The following is a 22,236-nucleotide window of genomic DNA, read 5'->3' on the forward strand; positions in this document are numbered from 1 at the left end:
ATAGATAGATAGATAGATAGATAGATAGATAGATAGATAGATAGATAGATAGATAGATAGATAGATAGATAGATAGATAGATAGATAGATAGATAGATAGATAGATAGATTACATCCTCCACTGACACACCAGGTTGGTTTTGTTGGAGACATGAGAACAGTTTTCACCTCTTCCTCACACACTCACCTAACTGAGTTTGCTTAACTGATGTAGCATTTTAATTTTCTGCGTAGATTAGATTTCTTTGATGATGAGGACATGGTCGTCTTCAAGAGACACACGGAGATAAGGCGTCTGTCCAACAGGAAGCAGTCAGGCGGTGCCAACTAACAGAGCTGTTAGAGTGAGGACGAGACGTTTCACCTCGGTGTTATCACAGGGACAGCAGCAGGTCGGACTCCCCCTCCTGATACCTCTTGTCTTTTTTTTTTTTTATCTCCCACTAATCTTCCCTCCGGTGTGTGTGTGTGTGTGTGTGTGTGTGTGTGTGTGTGTGTGTGTGTGTGTGTGTGTGTGTGTGTGTGTGTGTGTGTGTGTGTGTGTGTGTACGTGCGTGTGATAAAAGTAGACATCAGTGGTGTCTGCATGTGTGTGAAGGATCAGTGACACTGGACTGTGGGAGGAGAAACTCCCACAGAGAGAACATGTAAACTCCACACAAGACGGCCCCAGACCTGGGGATCGAACTCAGAACCTTCAGCACCGTGCCGCACCTAAAGGTGAGGTCTCATCTTGTGTTTTACTCGTCCTCGTAAACAGTCTCAAATAAACATGGAAACTAAGTCAGAAACAGAAACAGAAGCCAAGAAGTTCAGCAAAGAAGAGCTACGGCTCCGTCCGGTTACATCGACTGTACGAAGTAAGAATTAAAAAGCCGACATACAACATCTGTTATAATAAGACTGAATCAGACCAACACATCTCTCTCTCTCTTTCTCTCTCTCTTTCTCTCTCCCTCTCTCTCTCTCTGTCAGTGAAGCTCCATTAATCATTTAAAGAAAATCATTAGAAATTCCTGCTCTTGAACTCCTTGGCCTGCAACTACACTAATGATGTGTGTGTGTGTGTGTGTGTACAGTATGTGAGCTGACTGCACTGTGCATGTAGACTGATGCCGCCATGTTTATTTTTCAAAGTGTGTGTGTGTGTGTGTGTTAGTGCGTATGTGCAGAGAGTGTGTGTATCCAGGTGCGTGTTGCTCGCCCCGGGGCTCCTCTCTCTCTCTCGCCTGGCTGGAGCCTCTGTTCTCATGGTTTATGCATACGGAGAGAGAGAGCCCTTGCCCTCCTCCAGTTTCCTCCCCCTCTTCCCCCCACCTCACTGGAGCAGACCTGAGCTTCACCACACATGAAGACAGATAACTTCCCCAACTCCCTCCCTCCAATTTCTGCAGCACACATCAGAGAGAGAGACTCACCTGGACAGGTGAGTCAAAGACACGTCCTCACTCACCACCACTGTGTCCGTGCAGGACACAACATCCCCACGCTCATTAAACTCATTTTTTCCGGCCTCTCCATCTGTACTACCAGGAGTCTTCAGCTTGTCCAGAATTCAGCCGCTAGACTTTTAACAAAAACAAGTACATTTTGTCATATAACTCCTGTCCTGGCATCACTACATTGGCTGCCCATTCAGGCTAGAGCTGATTTTAAAGTTCTTCTTTTAACCTATAAAGCCTTGAATGGACTTGTACCTCTGTATTTATCTGAACTACTCACTCCCTACACTCTGTTACATCCTCTTCGTTCCCTGGGTTCGAACCTCCTAGTCATTCCATCTATCAATAAAAAGTCAGCTGGTGGTAGGGCCTTCTCCCACCGCGCTCCATTCTTATGTAAGGGCCTAAGACATCAGAGACGCTACATCCACCCCGTCTTAAAACATACATTTTTACCCATTACTTTGGATTAAACTAACTAATTTTTATCATTTTCCTCTGGTGTTTTACTATTGTTTTATTGTCTGTTATTATTGTAAACAAACTCTTAACTGTTTTATCCTTTTCCTCTGGTATTTTTCTATTGTTTTTTATTATTTGTTTGTTATTACTGTACTTGTTTTTATTGTAAAGTGTATTGAGACCATGTACCATGGTGATTTTGCATTTTAAATAATAAATTGATTGATTGAATAACTAAAGTAATGAGTAAATAGAGAAAATGCAGCAGCTGTGGTTTAGTTTGGATTCTCATGCAGATTTTCAGGAATCTCTGGAAACAGGAGCAGGAAATAATCAGAGTTTCTGAGAACTGACGGCGATGAAACGAGGAAACAAGGAGTCTTCTTCGGTGACAAACACAAACAGCAGATCAAAGACACAGAAGGGAAACAGAAGGAAAACCATCTCAACGCTTCGTTTACGTGCTAATTGTCTTACTGATTTTGCTTGTGTGTTTGTGTGTGTGTGTGTGTGTGTGTGTGTTTGTGTGCATGGTGTGTGTGTCCCCCGGTGACCCTGATGATGTCGTTACCATCACAGTGTCTCCCAGCAGGTTTCACCGCCTCGATGTTCCAACATGTCCACAGAGCCGCAGGTACGGAAACATGCAGCATCACCTGGCATCACACACACACACAGACTCTCACCGAAGTTGACCTGGTTTCTATGGTGACAGCTGTGTTTGGTGTGAAGACCATTAAGGCCCTGGATTGAGATGCGCAGGAAGAGAAATGGGAAGAAACAAGAGAAAGAAGAAGAGGAAGAAGAAGAAAAAGAAGAGCTCTGAGGGAGGGAGAGGAAATAAAACACAGAGATTTTGAAAAATGAGGAAGTATGCGTCTGTGTGAATGAGCTGTCCCTGGTATCACCTGTCTTCAGTGATTGATCATAGTGATCAGCTCTAAGTGTCTGTTCAAAGCTGATTTGAAATTCATCTCCACTGACGACTTGTGATCTGATCCCAGTATAAAAAGGTGTGTGGGTTGTTGTTTTAGCCAATTAACACACGGGTCTGTTGCCAAGGTGCTTGCATGTGTCAAGTGGATTAGTTTTACAGTTTTATCTATTTGATATAGAAACATTGAACAAAGTGAAGTCTGTCTGTTTTTACCTCAGACCAGGTGCCTCCCTCCCTCCACTGACCTCTAATCAGATTCATTTATTTTAAACTGCTCACTAGGGGTGGGAGAAAAAATCGATTCACATAAGTATCGCGATTTTTTTTTTTGACGATTTAAAATTTTTTTTTAATATTGTGCAATGTGCATTTGTTCGCCTTTTTTTTTACATACAGAGAGTCCAGGTTTTGAAAAGGGTTTAAGTTCACTTTATAATGGAGTATGTTAATTTATAGGCTCCTACAGTATTTGTGTGCAGATAAATGTTAAAATGTAGCAGTTTACCTCTATATCTCATTTTGTCAGAAGCCTGTTTTTTCTATACTCTTTTATTTTTGCCTCTTGCAGTCCAGGCTTTTGAAAAGAGAGTAAACATATATATTGCTGCTGAATAAATCTTAAAAACTGACTTACATGTGATGTGTATTTCTTGGGGAAATATGGTTCCTGGAATAGTCTGTAGACAATCATAATCATTCAACTGTTTCACTGGTGTTAAAAATGCAGACTAAAAATCGAGAAAATCTGCAATATCGTAGAATCGCAATTTTAATCGAATCGGCATCCAAAAAATTGTAGAAGAATCGAATCGGGAGAAAAGCATATCGTCCCAGCACTACTGCTCACCTTTAGAGGCCAAACACCTTGATACAGTACATCACTGACCTCCTGTTTCATATGGCCAGTCAGGCTGCAGAGAGAAACCACTACACTGAAGCAGAGGATGGATCATTTTGGAACGATGCCACACTTCCTTGTTTTTTGCTGGGATAGTAATTAACCAAATTAATCACCGCCCAGTTAATCTCTTCACCAAGTTGTTCTATGTCAGTGCAGAACAAAGACGTATTGGCTGTGGATGTGAAGAGGAAAAAGAGAAAGAAGAAGAAGAAGACCTCAGGCAGAATCAGCATAAATAAATCTGTATCTGTGCATCCAGTCGTTTACTGTGTCGCTGCCTACATATATACATGCACACATGTCTCCACTCAACTATATTTGTTCATGCATGTAGTGTGTGTGGGCCTTGATATGTGTGTGTGTGTGTGTGTGTGTGTGTGTCTCCACTGAGCTGTCAGAGCAAGTGGAGGCTTTCAAACAGGATTTCTGCTGCTCGCAAGAGGTTTTATGCCGACGCTAGAGCTTTTTGCTTCACCGCTCGTTCGCAGACAGCCGAGCATGACGGACCGCTTCCTCTACCGTAGAGAGGGAGGGGGGAGGGGAGGGGGAGGAGAGGTGGATGAAAGGAGGAGTGCAACAGAAGGAATGAGAAGGAGGAGACTGAAAAAGTGGAGGCTGATATTTGGTTGAGCTTCTTCTCAGTGAAGTCTGAGGGGTGATTATTCTCAACTTAATTGCAAGTCGGGATTCAGACGATCACAGTAAACTCTCCCGACAGCTCTGTGACTAATACAACTGATCTGAGGCTGCTCTTTGGTTTGTCGTCTGATTTCACCTCAGCCAGTGTTTCTGCAGCCCCATTAGGTCGACTAACTCTCAGACTCACTGACTGTGGGAGAGAGTTTGAGCCAGAAATGGTTCACTGTGGTTCAAAAGAGCTCTGCTGCTGAAGAGTAAATGTTTGGCTTAAATTCAGCTGGTAAGGACTCCACCTCCTCATTTAGCCTTAAATCTACAGCAGGTCTTACAGCAGACTATAAGTAAGATGTGCTGAAAATAAAAGGAATAACAATTCATTTCTGTTGTTGCACACAAAAAATAATTTCTGTGAATGTTTGCAGAGAACGGACTGAAACCTTGTACACAATTATATATCTGTGGTGTGAAGTTGGACAACCTGAGTGCGTATAGAAATGGCTCAGCCCCGGTGGACCATCCTAACTTGACAATTGTCAATAAAGATTTGTTTGAAAGCTTGAGACGGGTTTGTTTAGCATCAATACTAACAAGGCAGAAGAAGCTGCTGCCTTGTAAGTTTGTGTGTGTGATTTACGGTCACAGTTTTATGTTCCCTAGTTAAGTTGATCATAACCTAAAAGAAATCTAATGTTTTTTATGTTTTATTTTTTCCACTGTACCGAAACAAACTGACGGAGTACCAAGGTCTGTTTTATGAACTGTTTATCCACTTGATGTTAGCTTCAGGGTAATGTTGGAAAGAAACTAATTTCTGTAACATAAAATAAAGTGAACACATCTTGTCTACTTCCTAGATTCATTTGTTCTGAAACATCACAGAGAGGTTTGAGCAGCGGAAGAAAAGCAGGAGACGATGAGCAGTGATGAGCTCACACCGGCCCCCTGTATTTATTCCAGCTCAAGGTGTCATCTGGGTTATAATCATCACGCTCCGTCTGCGCTGATGAAAATACCGCAGGTCGCTGCGGTCGTGTCCGTCATTATGGAGCAAACGGTCATTGTGTTTGTTCGTCATGAGCGAGAGGCGCCGTTCCTCTGGAGGGAAACTGCCATTAGTGCGATAAATATATAATGTCATTACCAAGAATGTAAGAGGTAATTACCAAAGTGTCATTCCTGTAAACTGCATCAGCATTATTATTATTATTATTATTATTATTATTATTATTATTATTATTATTATTATTATTATTATTATTATTGTGTATATTAATATTATCCGCAGATCCGCACATATGTATGAACTGAAATTAGACAGTCTGGTCTTTGGAGGATTTTGTCATTGTGTTGCAAGATGTTCTTGCCCTAACCATTGTGTTGCAAAGTGTGGCTCCCTTGCCTAGCAACGTTGACAATACTAGCAACTTGAGGTTTGAAGTTTGTCAGGTCACAACTGCATCATTACCGTTGAACTGAGCTGAAACATAAGATTGAAATTTAAAAGTGTTTCATTACCGGTGTGCAATGAATCTTGGGATATGCTCATTACCCAGAGAAACAAGGACATGTTTGAAGGAGCCCTGGAAATGGGGCGTTTGAGTTGCTGAGCTGTGACGAAGTCAGTCTTTAAATGCTGAACTAGGACACAGCTTGTGCGTTTGTTTTCGTTTTAATCGAGAAATGTTGGGACAGAAAGTTCAGAGGTCATGAACCTGACCACATCACTGAGAGCCTGGATCATTAGACTGTACATGTATATGGGATTCATGTCCCTAACTAATCAATACTCAAGATCCACTTACTAGTTTTTTCAGGGCTTTTAGCCATTTCATGGACATGGAAGTTCAAACTGGCTCAGATCTCAGTGTTGGTCACATGATGTACTATGTTGCATCATAGAGAAGGTCATGTGACAACAGTTTCATAGACAGACGAAGACCATGTGGTTGTAGCTCAGGTCTTTAAAGTGGTATTGAGTGTGTTTATGTTCTCAGTCAGGTGCATTTTAAAATCATATGTTATACTGTTTTTTTTTGTTTTTTTAATTGAAACAATTGAAACGTCACAAATTACTTCTTTCTTCAATCTTTGGATCTTCATACATGTGTGTCTCTAAGTGTGTGCACATGGCGTCCTTGAACGATGTAATCAAAGTTCGGGTGATGAACATGATGTTGACTTTGTGGTTGCTGTGTGGGAGGGGGAGGGGCAACTGTGGGGGTTTAATTAGCCATGATAAAGTCCTGAAGCAGCTGAGGCGAAATGAGCTGGAACGATCTGCAGATCAGAGATCAGTGAGGATGAAGTCTGTGGTCGTATCCGTGTAAATCTGTCTTCATGTACCTGACACCACCTCCAACTTCCTCCTTCACTTTGTTCCACCACCTTCTCCTCATCTTTTCTCTCACATTTTTCTGGCCCAGTTTCCCTCCTAGACGTGGAAGGTGCAGTGGCCCTGAGGGCTTAATGTGCTGCAACTTTAAAAAACCCAAACTAATTCAGAAAACATCCTCATTAATAATAAAACACATGAGCTGCAAATACTCACAACAAAACACCTGTGTTTTCAAAGACCTTGAACAGCCTTTTTTTTTTTTTTTTTATAACTTTATTTTAAAGGTTGGTTATAATATTTGTTATTTGTTAATATCTGCTGCTAATAGTGAGAAGGATCAGAGTAGAAGAGATGCTGAGTTTGTTTCCTGATTTAAAAGCTCATAATTTACTTTTTAAAATTTCATTTACGGGCGCACAAAAACTGTGATCAAAACAAAGAAAAAGCCCCAAATTAACATAATAACCCTTTAAACATTTCCTTGTAGTTTCTGCTTTATATGTGATATAAGAAACTAAAGCAGCCCAGACTATTATTATATGTGGACAGTTATACGTTTGTTCTTCAGACTCTAAGCTTCAGCTTGTTCAGTTTAAAGTAAAATAACAAGACGACTTTAAAGCATCAAGTGTCAAATGTACTTCTGAACCCTTTTAATGAGGGAACTGTGAGCTTAAAATAGATATATATTAACATAAATTTACTCATATTAAACTTTATTTCAAGTTGAATGTGTTGAAGCCTGAACAACAAAAGGTGGAGCTGAAAAACTCTCAAGTTCTCAATACGAGATGATGATACAAGACTTTAATTATATTTGTTCCAATAAAAATCAGAAATGTTCAGTGGTACGGTAGAGACACGCAAACAAAACTCAATAAACAAAACTGAATGAGTGTGTGTGTGCTAACACACAACACGTGCACACACAAATACTGTGTGACAGACAGGTGCTGAGATTTGAGAGGAGGGAAGAGAGAAGAACAATTTGCAGATTTCTCGAGAAACTAATTAATCTACCACACACACACACACCCATACACACACACACACACACACAAACACATTTCCATTAGCAGCACGACGTGCACGCTGCGTCTAAAATTAGCGAGCAGTCTGTTGAACAACAAACAGGCTACAGGGAGGAGGACGAGCTGCCAAAGGGCTTCGATGACAAATGACTGAGAGACGAGTCGGCCGAGGCCAAGTCGGTTTGAAACAACAGCAGCTACACGAAAAACACCAAACCTCTTCACCAACACACACTCACACTCACTCACACACTTGCACTCATTCACACGTTCAAACTGTAAACTCCTACTACTGTGTTGTTACAGTCACAACAACAGTTGGTTTAAAAATCAGAACAACAAGGCAAACATAAACTATGTTTACTTGAGCTTTATTCTTTTAGAAATGTTTTACTAACTTCCGACTCCTCGTCGATTCTATGACAGACTCTTACTTTTAGTAAGTGATTAATTTGTATTTTATTTTGAAAGTGCAACAGACCCAAAAACTGTGTTCGTCTCAAGATCTTAAATCATTGACTCCTCCACTATCATGTATGAGCCTTTCCAGTTTTGTCATTTAGTCTTTTAGTTTTTACATTTGCAGTTTAAACACTGTCTGAGGCACAGAAAGTGATGCATTCAAGGTCTGTGGCAAGAGAGAATTATAGCAATAAAAATAAAAAAGTGTCATTTTTGTGCTTGTTATTAATTATGTTTGGACATAAACAGAAGGCAAGCACATGACTGAAGACGGACTGAATTTAGGACCTTTTGAATTCTGTTTACATCTGGTTGTTGTGTGTTGTGTAACAGCTGTAATGACATTTCCAGTGAGCCACCCACTCAGACCACTTTGGATAAAAGCCTCAATAAGACTTCAGCATTACATATGTCTCACTAATGGCCTATGAAGTCATGTTCATCAACATACTGTAAATGCATCAAGTGTTGAAATACAATTAAAGAAAAGTCAATAAACTCCTATTAGCCTCTTTCATCCCACTGTGTCTGGGCCAAGAGGGATTTTTTGTTGGGGAGAGACGGTGACAGGAGGCTCCATAACAGAGAATATACTGAAAAGTTTTGAGTACCAAAACATATCTTGTGCATAATCCTGTTTGATTTGCACTGACTATTTACTTACAATATTTTTAAAGTATTGTAAAAGGTTTTGTTTTGGTAATAATAACATGTAGTATAAGAAGGTGTGGGGCTGCCAGAACAGTTTAATTCTCTAAGTGATAAAATAAATTATAATCCTGTTGAAATTTAAACATTACTTAAAGCAGAAGTAAGTGATATATTTGTGTTAATATAAGTCTTAAATAGTTATATCTTCCGACAGCAATCACTTACATGGAGTGTTTGGACCGAAACACGGGTCTCTCAGTCCCTCTGCTCTGCTCTGAGCCGAGGAGAAAACATTTCTCGTATCCTACAGTTTTTATCCAATGAGGAGAGAGAACGGCATGCAGGGCTGTGTGTGCAGCCAAGGGACGCCGTGAATGTGGTGACGTAGGGACGAGGACTGTTATGGTGCGTTCAAGGCAACTCGTAACTCGTGTTTTTCCGACCTATGAAGTTGTACCAGTTCGATCTGGTACGAGTTCACGGGTCGGAAGTTACGAGTGGCCGTTATAGTGACTTTCACCGGTAAAACAGGTCGGAAAAACACGAGTGGGTTGCCTGGAACGCTACAAAGTCGTAAGTTGTGACTTGAAGCTGTAATTTACGGTTTCAAAAGCCTGCCTGGAACGCAGCATTAGCCAAAACGACCGGATCGCTTACTTCTGCTTTAATCGTTAAAGGGACAACGAGGAGTTTCTATTTGGTTATAAAAAAAAAGTTGCACGTTAATGTGGATGAATCTACGCTACCCACACTTGTTAATGGGCCCATTTTCGATAAATATATCGTTCTGTCTCTATCGTTATTTTGTTATTATTAGTGGTGGTGGAAATGCTGGTCAAGCCGACCAGCGTTTCCTTACTTTCGGTTTCGCAACGAGTCATGAGAATAACGCAGCCGAATCGCCGTTTATGGTCGGAACTACGACGGTATGTGAACCTCTTTGAACCTCTGACTTTAATTATTGATGAATGAAAACATGAGTCCGTCTTGCGCCGGTCAAAGAATTTCACGGTGCGCGCGACGGCTCATAAATGTAGTGTGAAAACGCTTCGCTTTTCCAAAACTCCTCGTTGTCCCTTTAAGCAGTCGGAGATCTGATCATCAATAAAGAGTGTATCATGCAATCAATGGCATTTTCTCCTGGAGGCCAAGGGAAGCCAGACTTCCCTTGTTTTTTCACACTGTAGTTGTCATTTTAATTTAAAAAAACAAACACTTTTTTCACTTTGTTAAATAGTTTTGGTAATTCTTCTGTGCTGTTTCTGCCATCTCTGACCCATTTCCCACTGAGTATTTTATGACTGAAACAGCGCCCCATCAGGTTACCTGAAGAGATGCGATTGTTTATAGCCTCTTTTGACATAAACATTTTCAAGCATACACAATGGGGTTTGTAAGTCATGCATCTGATCAATGTAGCCGACTGATACGACGATGTGAACGTAAAACTTGAAATGTCTCTGAAATGTCTCTCATGAAATGCTTTCTTTTATTCATTATCAAATTTGTGCTGTGCAATAAGCAGCCGGTCATGCATTTGGGTAGCAGGGTTGCATAAATTAGTAAGTTGTTTAGGAGGAGTTGATGTGTGAGGTGTGTATGAGAGAGAGATCTTGTGTATCAGTAAACAAAAGTGTTGTGGGTTTGTGTGCGCGAGTGTGTTGAAGTGTCGGTTACATAACAGGCATGTGCTTAGATCAGAGGTCTGGTCTCCTCAAAAATGTTCCCCATGCCACGCCACTGCATGCAGTACAGCTGATTAAAATAAATTAGATGGTCAAAAGTCATCATCTGCGTCATTCATTGACATTAAAGGTGGTTTGATTGAAAGGTCAATCAAACATCAAATAACATGCAAGAAAACATTCCGCCTTAAATGTGTCCGTTAGCTGCCGGTAGTGAATTAAATTGTGAATAAGTAAAGATGAATAACATCTTTTCATTCATGTTCACTCTTCTGACCTTCAGCCTCATTAATCTAAATATAATTGTTATCTCCTTATGGCCAAATGTATCATGTAAATCACAGGAGCTGCAGTTGTTTGCAGGGGCGGGGGGCTACCATGGTGGCACCCCATCCAGAATAATGCTGCCTAGACTCCGCCCACTGAGACTGACATCAGCCAATGAAATCCCTTCTGTCTCCAAAGCTGCTTAGAAACTGTTGGATCGATGATGCTCAGCAAACTCCAGCTGTGAGTGTGACTGTGGAGTGGGTTGTGTCACTGAACAGCTGTGGGGCACTAAATGTTTAAAGGCCACCGTTAAATTCTGAAAAGAAAAGAGAAAGATTTTCTCAATCTCAGAACACCTGGAGGAGGCGACAACCACATGAGCAGCACTGTCGGGCTTTGTAGCACCCCCAAGTGTCTTTTTTTTTTTTTTTTCAAGGATTGAATAACTCGTTTAAATGAGTTGCAAATACACCATGTGTGGGAGTTTCAGCATGCTCATCCATATTTATAAGAGCTGTAACACTCAGGGTTGATCCTTTTAAAGTGCTAAACCGACGACAGTAGCACACAGCACCACATCACCCACAAAACATCAAATGAAAATGGCTTCATCCATTTCACTGCACCATGCTGCTTATCCGTTTCAGACAGGAAAACGCTACCTGTGATTTTACAGTATCATTTCTGAAATAGACAATTCTCGTTGAAAAGGTTAGAGAGAATAGAGGGTCAATGACTCATAACTTCACCTGCTTCATAGTGACAGTGGAAATTATCTCATTACCATGTTCACCATCTTAGTTTAGTATGTTCGCATGCTAACAGTTAAATTAAACTCTCTATGGTAGATGTTGAAATATTTTATTGGATATATTTTAACTTAAAGGGACAACGAGGAGTTTCTCCATTGGCAGAACGAAAAATTCCGTGACAATAAAGAAGTCTCATATTAATGTGGATGAATCTACGTTACCAACACTTGTTAAAGCAGAAGTAAGTGATCTGGTCGTTTTGGCTAACTTCCTGTCAGCGGATGGAGTTAGCGGTCCCCGCCCTTGTCCCTACGTCACCACATTCACGCTCATCCCTTGGCTGCACACACAGAGAGGACCGCCCCTTTATGCCGTTCTCTCTCCTCATTGGATAAAGGTTGTAGGATACAAGGAAAGTTTTCTCCTCGGCTTACAGCAGAGCAGAGTGACTGACAGACCCGTGTTTTGGACCAAACACTCTATATAAGTGATTACTGTCAGAAGATATAACTATTTAAGACTTATATTAACACAAACATTCCGCTTACTTCTGCTTTAATGGGTCCATTTTCGATAAATATATAGTTTTGTCTCTATTGTTATTTTGTTATTATTATTAGTGGTGGAAATGCTGGGCGAGCCGACCAGCTTTTCCTTATTTTCGCCGCCGAAACGCCGTTTATGGTCGGAACTACGACGGTATCTGATCGCCTTCGAACCTCTGACTTTAATTCTTGATGAATGAAAACATTCTTGGCAAGACGTCCGTCTTGCGCCGGTCCAAGAATTTCACCGTGTGCGCGGAGGCTCATCGTAAATGTAGTGTGAAAACACTTCGCTTTCCAAAATTCCTCATTGTCCCTTTAAACTGTAAACTTAATGGTTAAAGTCAAGGAGATTCATCCCCTCAACACAGTGGGTATCCATAGCAAATTTATGGAAATGCATCCAATAGTTGTTTAAATGTTTCAGCCTGGACCAAAGTAATGTTAATTGAAGGGATTTTGAGTTTAAGGTGTTCTCGGCTGCTGAACATGACTTATTGTCCGGATTTCCGGAATCAGACCCCAAACTAAAACACAAGTTTGTACAATCAAACTACTCATTACAGGAGACAAACCTCCGTTAACACCGTGATGGCCATGTTTCCCAAATCAAAGAGCACGGGTGTAATCTCTCTCTGATCCTCCTCTCTGGCCTGATAATTGGTGTCACTCTCCTGATATAGCCGCTAAATGTTATCTGATGAAAAAGGCATCAGAACGTAACAAGATATGGATGCTGGCGGCTCTTATTAGATTACCAGGACAGAGGGTTCATTGATTAACTACAATAATGACAGAGGAAGCTCAGTTGAAGTATTAATCTGTTATTCTACAAAGAGCAGGGGGATGATGCCATAAAGGAGATGGAGAAATGTGTTTAAGAGAAAATGCTTCATGCTTCTGTTTATTCATCTTGTTTTTAGGCTTTGTATTCTCCTAACGAGATAAACTCAGAATCATTTAAATCTCACACATGAGAGCGCTGTTTGTGTGTGTGCAGTCATAACAGTCATAATGAAACATATCCCACCTGTTAATATAAAATAATCTCCTCATGTTGCCGGAGCAACTCTGCTGAACATCGTGTGTGTCGGATATGGAGCTTGGCAGCACCACTTATTAGATTAGCAGGACACACAGCACATTGATTAGCTGTGATAATAAAGGATAATATTCAGTTTAAGTATTAATCCATAGCAGCAGACACAACAAGGCTGGAGTGCTGCCACACAAAGCTCAGGGATTCACTTAGGGATTTAAAAAAAAATTATTAATATTATTTTGCTCATAATACTGTAAAGTTTAAGGACAAGGGAGTTTTCAAAGAACTTTAAATATTTATGAACATGTGTATTTTCAAGAGCTCAACTGATTAATCATCTGTCAGTGCATCTACAGTACGTGTGTGTCACTGTAATATGGGCATACAAAATGAGGAACATTTGCTCTTGTGCCCTCACACAAGGGACATTCGTGCAAAAGATGGACATGACTCCACAGAGCTGAGCTGATAAAAAGATTTTAACTATGTTACAGGCTTGTTTGACAATGTTAGAAAAATAGATGGGAGATGGGAGGGCATATTAAGTGTCATTCCCTCTTTTTCTTTCTATTCTTTTCCTTTTTGTGTGTGTGTGTATGTGTTGTGCTGTTTATTGTTTATCGCTTATTGTATATTGTTTATTGTTTATCGTTTATTGTTTGGACCCAAACGTTATGTTTTTAATGATTTGTGTCAATAAATTAACTAACTAACTAACTATGCATTGGCTGATAAGATTCAATGTGAGAACTTTTTAGTGCCTTTAAACTTTGCAGCTAAACTGCAAACTGTCTGGGTTTTATTTAGAAATGAAGTCCTTGCAGTAGTTGGTCCATAAAAATAACATCAGTGTTTTCTCATTTATAGGTTTTCTCAGCACAACACGAAAAGAAATATGTCATTATTAACTCATTAAATCGGCTTTTGAGTTTTTTCTTGTTTTTGTTTTTTTTACTTTTTATTCACTGCAGTTCAGCACTGAGCCATTATTTATTGTTAAACAGTAAATTGGTTGGCCAGTACAAATTTGTGTTCATATCATATTTAAGGGATCATTGCAAAAAATGTGTGTTTATATGGACATAAAGAGCATTGGCCAGTTGATCAGTGATCTGAATTTTCCTATTGTTGTAACCCAGATCAGTCAGATATTAAATATTTCCCCATCTTAAAAAGGGCAAAACATAGTGGAGAATATGTAACTTATACAGTCATTCATTAAAAGAAAATGTTTATCTTGTACATATTACATTACCATACATTTGCAATTTTTGATATTGTCATTTTGTAATGTTTATCTCTTTTTTCTGTCTCCTTGTTATAATATTTCAACCCATAATATATCACTGATCCTGAAATGATCATGTCTTACTTAGATTGTTTGGATAGATATATTCATAATAAAATACACTGTTGCCCATGAAGTTGGAATCATTTTGTTTTCAGACACATTCCTCTTTTCATATTCATACACATCAGTAATCACCTTTGACCAGGTGCATTGATCACATACTGACTCCCAGTAAGATAAACATTTTATCTATCAAGAATAAATCGTTACGTGTATTAATCGTATTCAGCTGTTGAGTGAAATCTCATCAGAGAAACAGGGTTTACTGGAGCCGCTGTTGATTGGATCAGCAGGGGGAGCATTGATTAGTAGCACAGCAACACAGAAGACAGAGTGTTAATAGGAGCAGAGACTTAATCCATAATTCATAAGAACCCAAACAGGAGCAGGACCAGTGCATTAAACTGTGGGGTAAGTTTATGTTTTAGGGATATATGAGCGTGTAAGACTAGTACTGTAAGTAAGTACTGTAACACCCCTCAAAACACACACACACACACACACACACACACAACCCACCACCTCTATAAACATGTAAGTTGATGGATTTTATGCTGATGTGTGTTTCTCATTTTCCCCAAGGAAAAATCCATGGGTTCCTTCAATTAATTAACATCACAATTTATTGTACAAGCTTCTTGCATGAGTAAGTAGGGTTGACTGAGTGTTTGTGTGTGTGTGTGGGTGTTGACATATCTGCACTTTATCTGAGTGTGTGTGTGTGTGTCAGTGCGTGCGTGCGTGTGCGGAAGTGTGCGTGCTTAACTGTGTGTGTTAATCTACACAAATGCAGTCCAAATCCCTAACTCAGAGGCTTATCAACTCCTCCCTCCATCCACCTCATTAGCATTATCCACATTATTAACCTGTAGTACTCTCTCTCTCTCTCTCTCTCTCTCTCTCTCTCACACTCTCTCTCACACACACACACACACACACACACACACACACACACACACACACACACACACACACACACACACACACACACACACACACACACACACACACACACACACACACACACACACACACACACACACACACACACACACACACACACACACACACCTGTACTTGAGCTGAGATCAAAGCTATGTCCTGAAGATGATCCCATGTGTGTCAGACAGAAGCTGCTGTGTTGCAAATACAGTTTAACTCACATCCTGTGGAAACTCCTGCTGTGAGCAAATGTGTTCAAATCGACAGATGAATATTTAACATCTGTCCGTGTTTGTGGTGACATCAATGGTTGTGATGCCGCTGTCATTTATAACATTTTTTCAACATGTTTACTGCATGTCCTGTTTTTAAATGTATCAAATTATTAAAAAGCTTACCAGTTTCTTGACTTGTTCCCTCCACTAACCATATTGATGCTCTCTGCTCTTTTACCTGCAGACATGTGGTGGTGGACTGGGCTAGAGGCCTGATCCAGGTTTCTCAACCCAGAAGTCAGAGGAGATGACATTTTTTTGAAGTGAATATGAATCACAGCAGAGGATTTTTACATGACTGGAGATTAAATTCTAATTATTCACCATCATTTTCCAAATGAGCAGCATCCGAAAATAACACTATTTACTTTTTCTTGCTCCTACCCTGAAGAGTATTAGTCATTTACTATCACTCAGCAGTGCAGGCTAATTTGTTAGCATGGAGACTCAGGGTGAATGTCCAGAGTGAGCGTGTACTCTTCATTTGTTTTGTGGGGGAGAACATTGGCAGTGAAAGTCGTCCATATTTGCAAACGAGACACAACAACAGTGTTTATCGTGGTGTCGGCCAGAGAGAATCAGTGTTGTCGCTGACGGTGCATGTTGAATGTTTGTCTCCTGTCTGCACACAGTTGAGAGTTGATATTTGTCACTCAACCCTGGCACTACGAAAAGAGAGACCCCTCTCCTCCTCCACACATCCCTCCATGTACTTCTCACAACCTTAATCCCATTAGTCCCAGCCAAAAAGAACTGCCCCTCCTTCTAGGTGGTTGTACTCCACAAGATAACAAAGGACCCCGTATGCTGCCTCACCTTATTTTTTATTTTTATTACAGATGTTAGAAAAGCTGTGGGCTCTTGTCTGATATCTTATCATGTTTTTTATTATGTTTGTAATTACCTGTTCTCACCTGATTTTGACCTGGGTTTGTTTTTGAATGACTATTTGTATTTATGTACTTTATTGTGATTAAAACAGCTGCTCCTCTTCTGGGTGTGTGTGAGACTTTTTTTATTGTAATGTTGCAGCAGGATGTAGGCTACTGTTGCCCAAGACAAATTTCCCCTTTGGGGGACAATAAATGTGTATCTCATCATCTCATCTCGCTCTCATCTCAGCTCTCATTAATCCGCCCCTCATTTCTCCGCTTCCCTTTTTCCTCCGTCTATCTGTGACCCCTTCCAGTTCCTCCGCAAGACACCTGAGCACAATAATCTCTCTCTCTCTCTCTCTCTCTCTCTCTCTCTCTCACTCACACACACACACATACACTCTGTCATGACCTGTGTGTCTTTGCCACGACACATTAATGGAGATTCTGTCAGAGCCTCTGGAAGGAATTACTGCCACTTGCTGAGCCTTTACACTCACTGTCTATCAGAAATACACACAAAGACCTACAGTACAAAGTCATGCACACAGACACACTCACGCACACTAACACACACACACAAGCACACGCACACACACAGCCTCTATACTTCATTCCTTTCATTCTATTGCTCATTCAAGTATTTTTGAATGATCTACTCTTTAAATTGAATCACATTTAGTTGGTTAAAACTTGACGTTATTGTTTTATTTGAACAGAAGTAGGAAGAGTTATAAGAAAGAGCAGATTTGTTCAAACTGATTTCCACTCTCTCACTCTTTATGACCTCATTTATCTCTGTCGCCTCGAACCATCTCTCTCACTTCTTTTGTGGCTGCAGCTCAGTCACTTCATTCGCTCGCTTTAATTCAGTCTCATTCGAGTCAAATGCGTGTTATTGACGCAAAAATTAAAACATAATAAACATTTTTTTTAAAACCTAGAGCCAGAGGAAAACCTCTCTCTTTTTCTCAGTCTCTCTTGTTTACTACCTGAATCTGAAATATTTATCAACAGTGACTTCTGTCCACCCACAGGATCAAATTAGATTCATATCCATATGCTCGGTCAACAGCTAAAAATTGGCATCGGATGTTAAATTCCACTAAGGCAGCATTACAGACGCACACAGACACACACACACACAGAGCTCTTACCTCAGTCAGGTGTGGGTTGGGGTTGAAGCCGCACTGGTTGCAGACAGTGGCCTTACACTGGGTGCAGGTGTTGTAGTTGGGGACGGCCGGTGGGTTGGACAGCTCCGTGGTGGTGCACACTGGGCACAGCTTGCTGCTCGGCATGGGGGCGATCTGGGGCAGCGAGTAGGGCGAGGTGGGCGTCACGCCACGGTCCGGAGACACCGATGGAGACCGGCCCGTCCTAGAGCCGCCCGATCCGCTGAAGTCGACTTGGAGGTTACGTCGAGACGCGTGCTGACCAGGGCTCTGACCTGCATGGCCTCCCATGCTGGACCCGGCAGGACCGTGACCCATACCGTGACCGGACCCCGGGCCGTGCCCCATGCCCGACCCCTGGCTGGACTGCATGTGTCGAGGGGAGGTCGGACTTTCGTGAGTTGCCAGGCGGTAGGGCTCGCCAGCTCTGGACCCAACTCCTCCACCAGTACCCATACCCGCTCCTATTCCTCCACCCATCCCCCCTGCCCCTCTCATTCCTCCCATCCCTCCTCCCATCCCACCTCCCATTCCTCCTCCCATTCCTCCTCCTCCACCCATCCCTCCCATTCCTCCTCCTCCACCCATCCCTCCTCCTCCCATTCCTCCCATTCCTCCACCCATTCCTCCTCCTACACCCATCCCTCCTCCCATCCCTCCTCCTCCCATTCCTCCCATCCCTCCTCCTCCTATTCCTCCTCCTCCCATCCCTCCCATTCCTCCCATCCCTCCTTGTTGCATGCCAGGCTTGGGGCTTCCCATCGGACCCCTGAAACAGACGGACAAAGCAAAAAGAACACACCATTTAACATTAAATACATTTTTCAGTTACAGATTAACTGTATAAAACATATTTAGTCAGATCATATTTCTGCTGTCACTCAAATACAAATAACTACAATTTTATTAATTTCATTTATTCCTTTAAAAAAATACTGATATTTCTGATTTAGAAATTATTATTCACAGCAAATTACCAATATTAACTCGGACATTGGTTTAAAATGAGTTGCTGATTGCAATTATAAGTAAAGTTGTGTTGTCACAAAAAACACAAGAACGAAAGTAAAATGTCATGCAATGTAAAAGTATGTTTATGATACAAAATGTATAGGGGTTAGAGATTAACTTTAAAAGCTCCATACAATATAAAGGTAGACGTCCATGTGTAGTGTGATGATATAGCAGGGTAAGGTATTAAAACTGTTAAATTTTTTACTAGAAAACCGAGCCTCAAAACAGGCTATCATGACTTTGTGATGTCACAACAAGGCATTCACCAAGCCCCACCCATCCAACACTTGCAGGATTTGCTTTCTTTGAGTGTTTACATTGTGCACAACAGAGCAAAACCTCCCACAACCAGGTAATCAAACTGTGATGACCTGGAAAAATTTAAAAGTGATTGTAAAACTAATTCATTACTGAATATAAATGCAGAATAGTTCATGTTCTTTCTGCTGCTGGGGCTGAGTAAATCTGTTTGTTAATGCCAACCCAGTGTTGAATAGAGAAACCATCTTGTTTTATTTAATGTATTATTAAATGAGTGAGCGTTAGGGGAGAATTCAGTCACTGTATTCTAACAAATTCAATTAGCTCCTCTCTGCCAGAGACGCAGTGCGAGTAGAAACAACATTAAAAAACAGCAGAATAATCACTGATTCATTCACTATAAGGGACCCCCCCCCCTCGCCAACATCCACAGGCATCAACAAATTAAAGTGGGACAGAACACACACACACACATCTCAGGCAGGAAGTAACACACACACCTGGGGGGAAGCAAATTGGTACAAATCTGTGCCTGAGGACTCCTGTGAATAATTTATGGAAGTCCCGTTAACAATGAAACGTTCTTCAAAACTCTTTCTTCATAGAGTTACACAAGAAACAAAAACCAAAGTAGCTAAATTTAAAAGTCGCTGGATGACATCATACACTGATTAGCATGATCAATTATGCCATACTGTATGTATTGTGTATTGTAGCTACGATCTAGCTGCTTTCACCTCTTCATCTCCTCTGTGCTCACATGTGCAGTGTTTTAATTATTGTGAGTCGACAATTAATCTGCTCCCATTGACTTTTTTTTTCTATTTCTGTTGTCATGACAGGAAAATAAGGTGAAAAGAAGCAAAAATGGTGTAATGACAGGTAAGTGAATGGATTTTTTTATACAGAGTTTTTCTTGTCTTAATGACCAGTCAAAGAGCTTTAGACTGCAAGTCACATTCATACGTAGAAAAGAAAAGAAAAGAAAAGAAAGCCCAGGCTTGTGATTTTAGTCTCAATTTTTTCTAAACTTCTAAACTCTTAATTTGTCCTCATAATGAATTAGTCCTGTGGTAAATATTTAATGTATAAGGTTGTTAACTTTATCCCAAAATGGGACAAGATGTCAAGGTAAGGATGATTTTTTCACTATTTTTCTCTTCTCTTCTCGTCTATGCTATTGCCTGGCCCTGTGCTATGACTGGCTGAATAAGTCTGGTCTATTGTATTAACAGCTTGAAATGGTTTGTGGCCACAGTAAATGGGAAATGTTGATTTACTGAGCTCCAGTGTCACAATACAGACAGAAATGTTCCAGTCTGCTTCTCCTTTTTTTGTGGACAGTCTGGCCGTGACAATATCTCTCTCCTCCGCTCTTCTGTTTATTTATCTCCCTCTCTCTAAACTTTTCTTTTCCTCTGTCACATCAGCCCCTCTTTGTTCACTCTCTTCTCTCTCTCTATTATCTTTTCAGCCAGCGTGACCGTGGCCTCGCTCTCCTGATGTTTGGGGGATTTTTTTTCTTCTTTTCTTTGTTGAGTTTCTTCTTTTTCTAGGTTTTTATTTCCGCCCCCGGAGGCAGAGTGAATCTCCATCGACTACTCTGTTTGTCTTTCTTACACCAACTCCACTGAGTCAAAGAATAAAGTCCTTGTGAGTGTTGAATCAGCAGTAACAGAGAATTGATCTTTGCACTGTTGCAATCACACAGATACAATTCAGGAGCTTTGTAGGTCAAACTCACTCACAATTTCACTACATGTTGAATGGAATCTCTTCACTTGTTAAAAACAAAATAAAACAGTTGTTGTGAGAAATTTTGGTGAGGACTATTAGTTTGTCCCATAAGAACTCGAAGAAGTCGAAGGTCCAACTTGTGTGTGTGTGTGTGTGTGTGCGTGCTTCGAAAGGAGAAAGAGGTGACTCAACAAAAAACTCAAAGCTTCACTGAGAAGCTGAGGACGTCAGAGACGCTGAAGGAGACGGGATAAGAGACTTAAAGCTGACAGAGAAACTGATGATGGGGGAGGAGGGAGGTGATGGAGGAGGAGGGGGACAAAGGCGCAGAGAACATGACCAACAATGAACTCCTAACCATGACTGGTTCTATTTGACCAACAATTCATTCTGTCTGATCCTGATCGATCAATGATCTCCATGATTGATTGATCTGTCTGTGTCAATGTCCCATTAAGGTTAATAGTATAAAAACTTATTATCATTTTTTGTAGTAGGAATCTAACTGCCACAGTTTCAAGTATATAACTGTATGTGACACACTCACATGCACACACACAAACACACGAACCAATGTTTATGCACGCCTTCTGCTGATCTTGACTGAATATTATAAATGCTCAGATTATCACAAAACAAAATAACAGGAGGAAAAATATATTTAAACTCAAGGCTGAGCACTACAAGACATAATAATCTGAGTGAAATCAAAGAAACAAGTAGAAGACACATGGAGAGAGGGAGCAGGAGACAGGAGGCAGAGACGACAGTGAGAGGCAGAGTGTGTCACTTCCATCTCCAGGATGACAACACCGTCCCTAATTATTGTGAAAATGTGACACTGACACAGGTGACAATCCCAATAATGGGACCAGTCATTCTCCCTCTGTGTGTTTACACACTTCACCTCCACGTCTCACTGGGGACATTTATCACTGTCGCGCCCAGCCCTGAGTGACCCAACACACTCACTGGTTCAGTCACAGTGATTTACCCACTTCCTTTCTAGCCGTCGACCTCCAGTCTGACAGAGGAGCTGAGAGAGAGACTGTCCACCTGTCACAGGTAAGGGACACTGGCAGAGACACAGAGTGGGTTCAACATGTCCTCCGACCTAAACAACCCCACAGGTCACTGATCCTGACCAAGCATCAACCTGCGAGTCTGAAACCTGAAGCTGCAGTTCCTCCACTGACCACTAGAGTGTGTTTCCAACAGTGAGTTAGTCCCCGTAGACTCCGATGTTAAAGGGATAGTTCACCCAAAATTCAAATTTCATTTTTTTTTTCATTTTTTGTTTGTAGCGGAAGCTCCCAGTGTCTCAGTTCACTGCTTTGCCTGTGTCTGTCCAAATCTCGCGCGATTTGCATTGACACCCAGTTCATGGCTCCGCAAATCGCGCGAGATTCCGGCAGAGCAATACTGGGAGCTTCCACTACAAACAAGCTTGAA

General features: G+C 41.1%; 1 protein-coding gene across 1 annotated transcript in view; it reads right to left on the minus strand.

Moving 5' to 3' along the window:
* Positions 1 to 22,236, minus strand: part of bsna (bassoon presynaptic cytomatrix protein a) — a gene marked incomplete at both ends in the record, with an annotated part of 132,679 nt that overhangs the window by 77,082 nt on the left and 33,361 nt on the right. The window contains one exon of the mRNA XM_083975145.1: positions 17,755 to 18,541. Coding sequence (XP_083831271.1) covers positions 17,755 to 18,541 — 787 coding nt within the window. The remainder of the gene's footprint in view (positions 1 to 17,754; positions 18,542 to 22,236) is intronic.

This window comes from Trachurus trachurus, assembly GCF_905171665.1.
Source record: "Trachurus trachurus genome assembly, chromosome: 7".
Classification (NCBI taxonomy): Eukaryota; Metazoa; Chordata; class Actinopteri; order Carangiformes; family Carangidae; genus Trachurus; species Trachurus trachurus.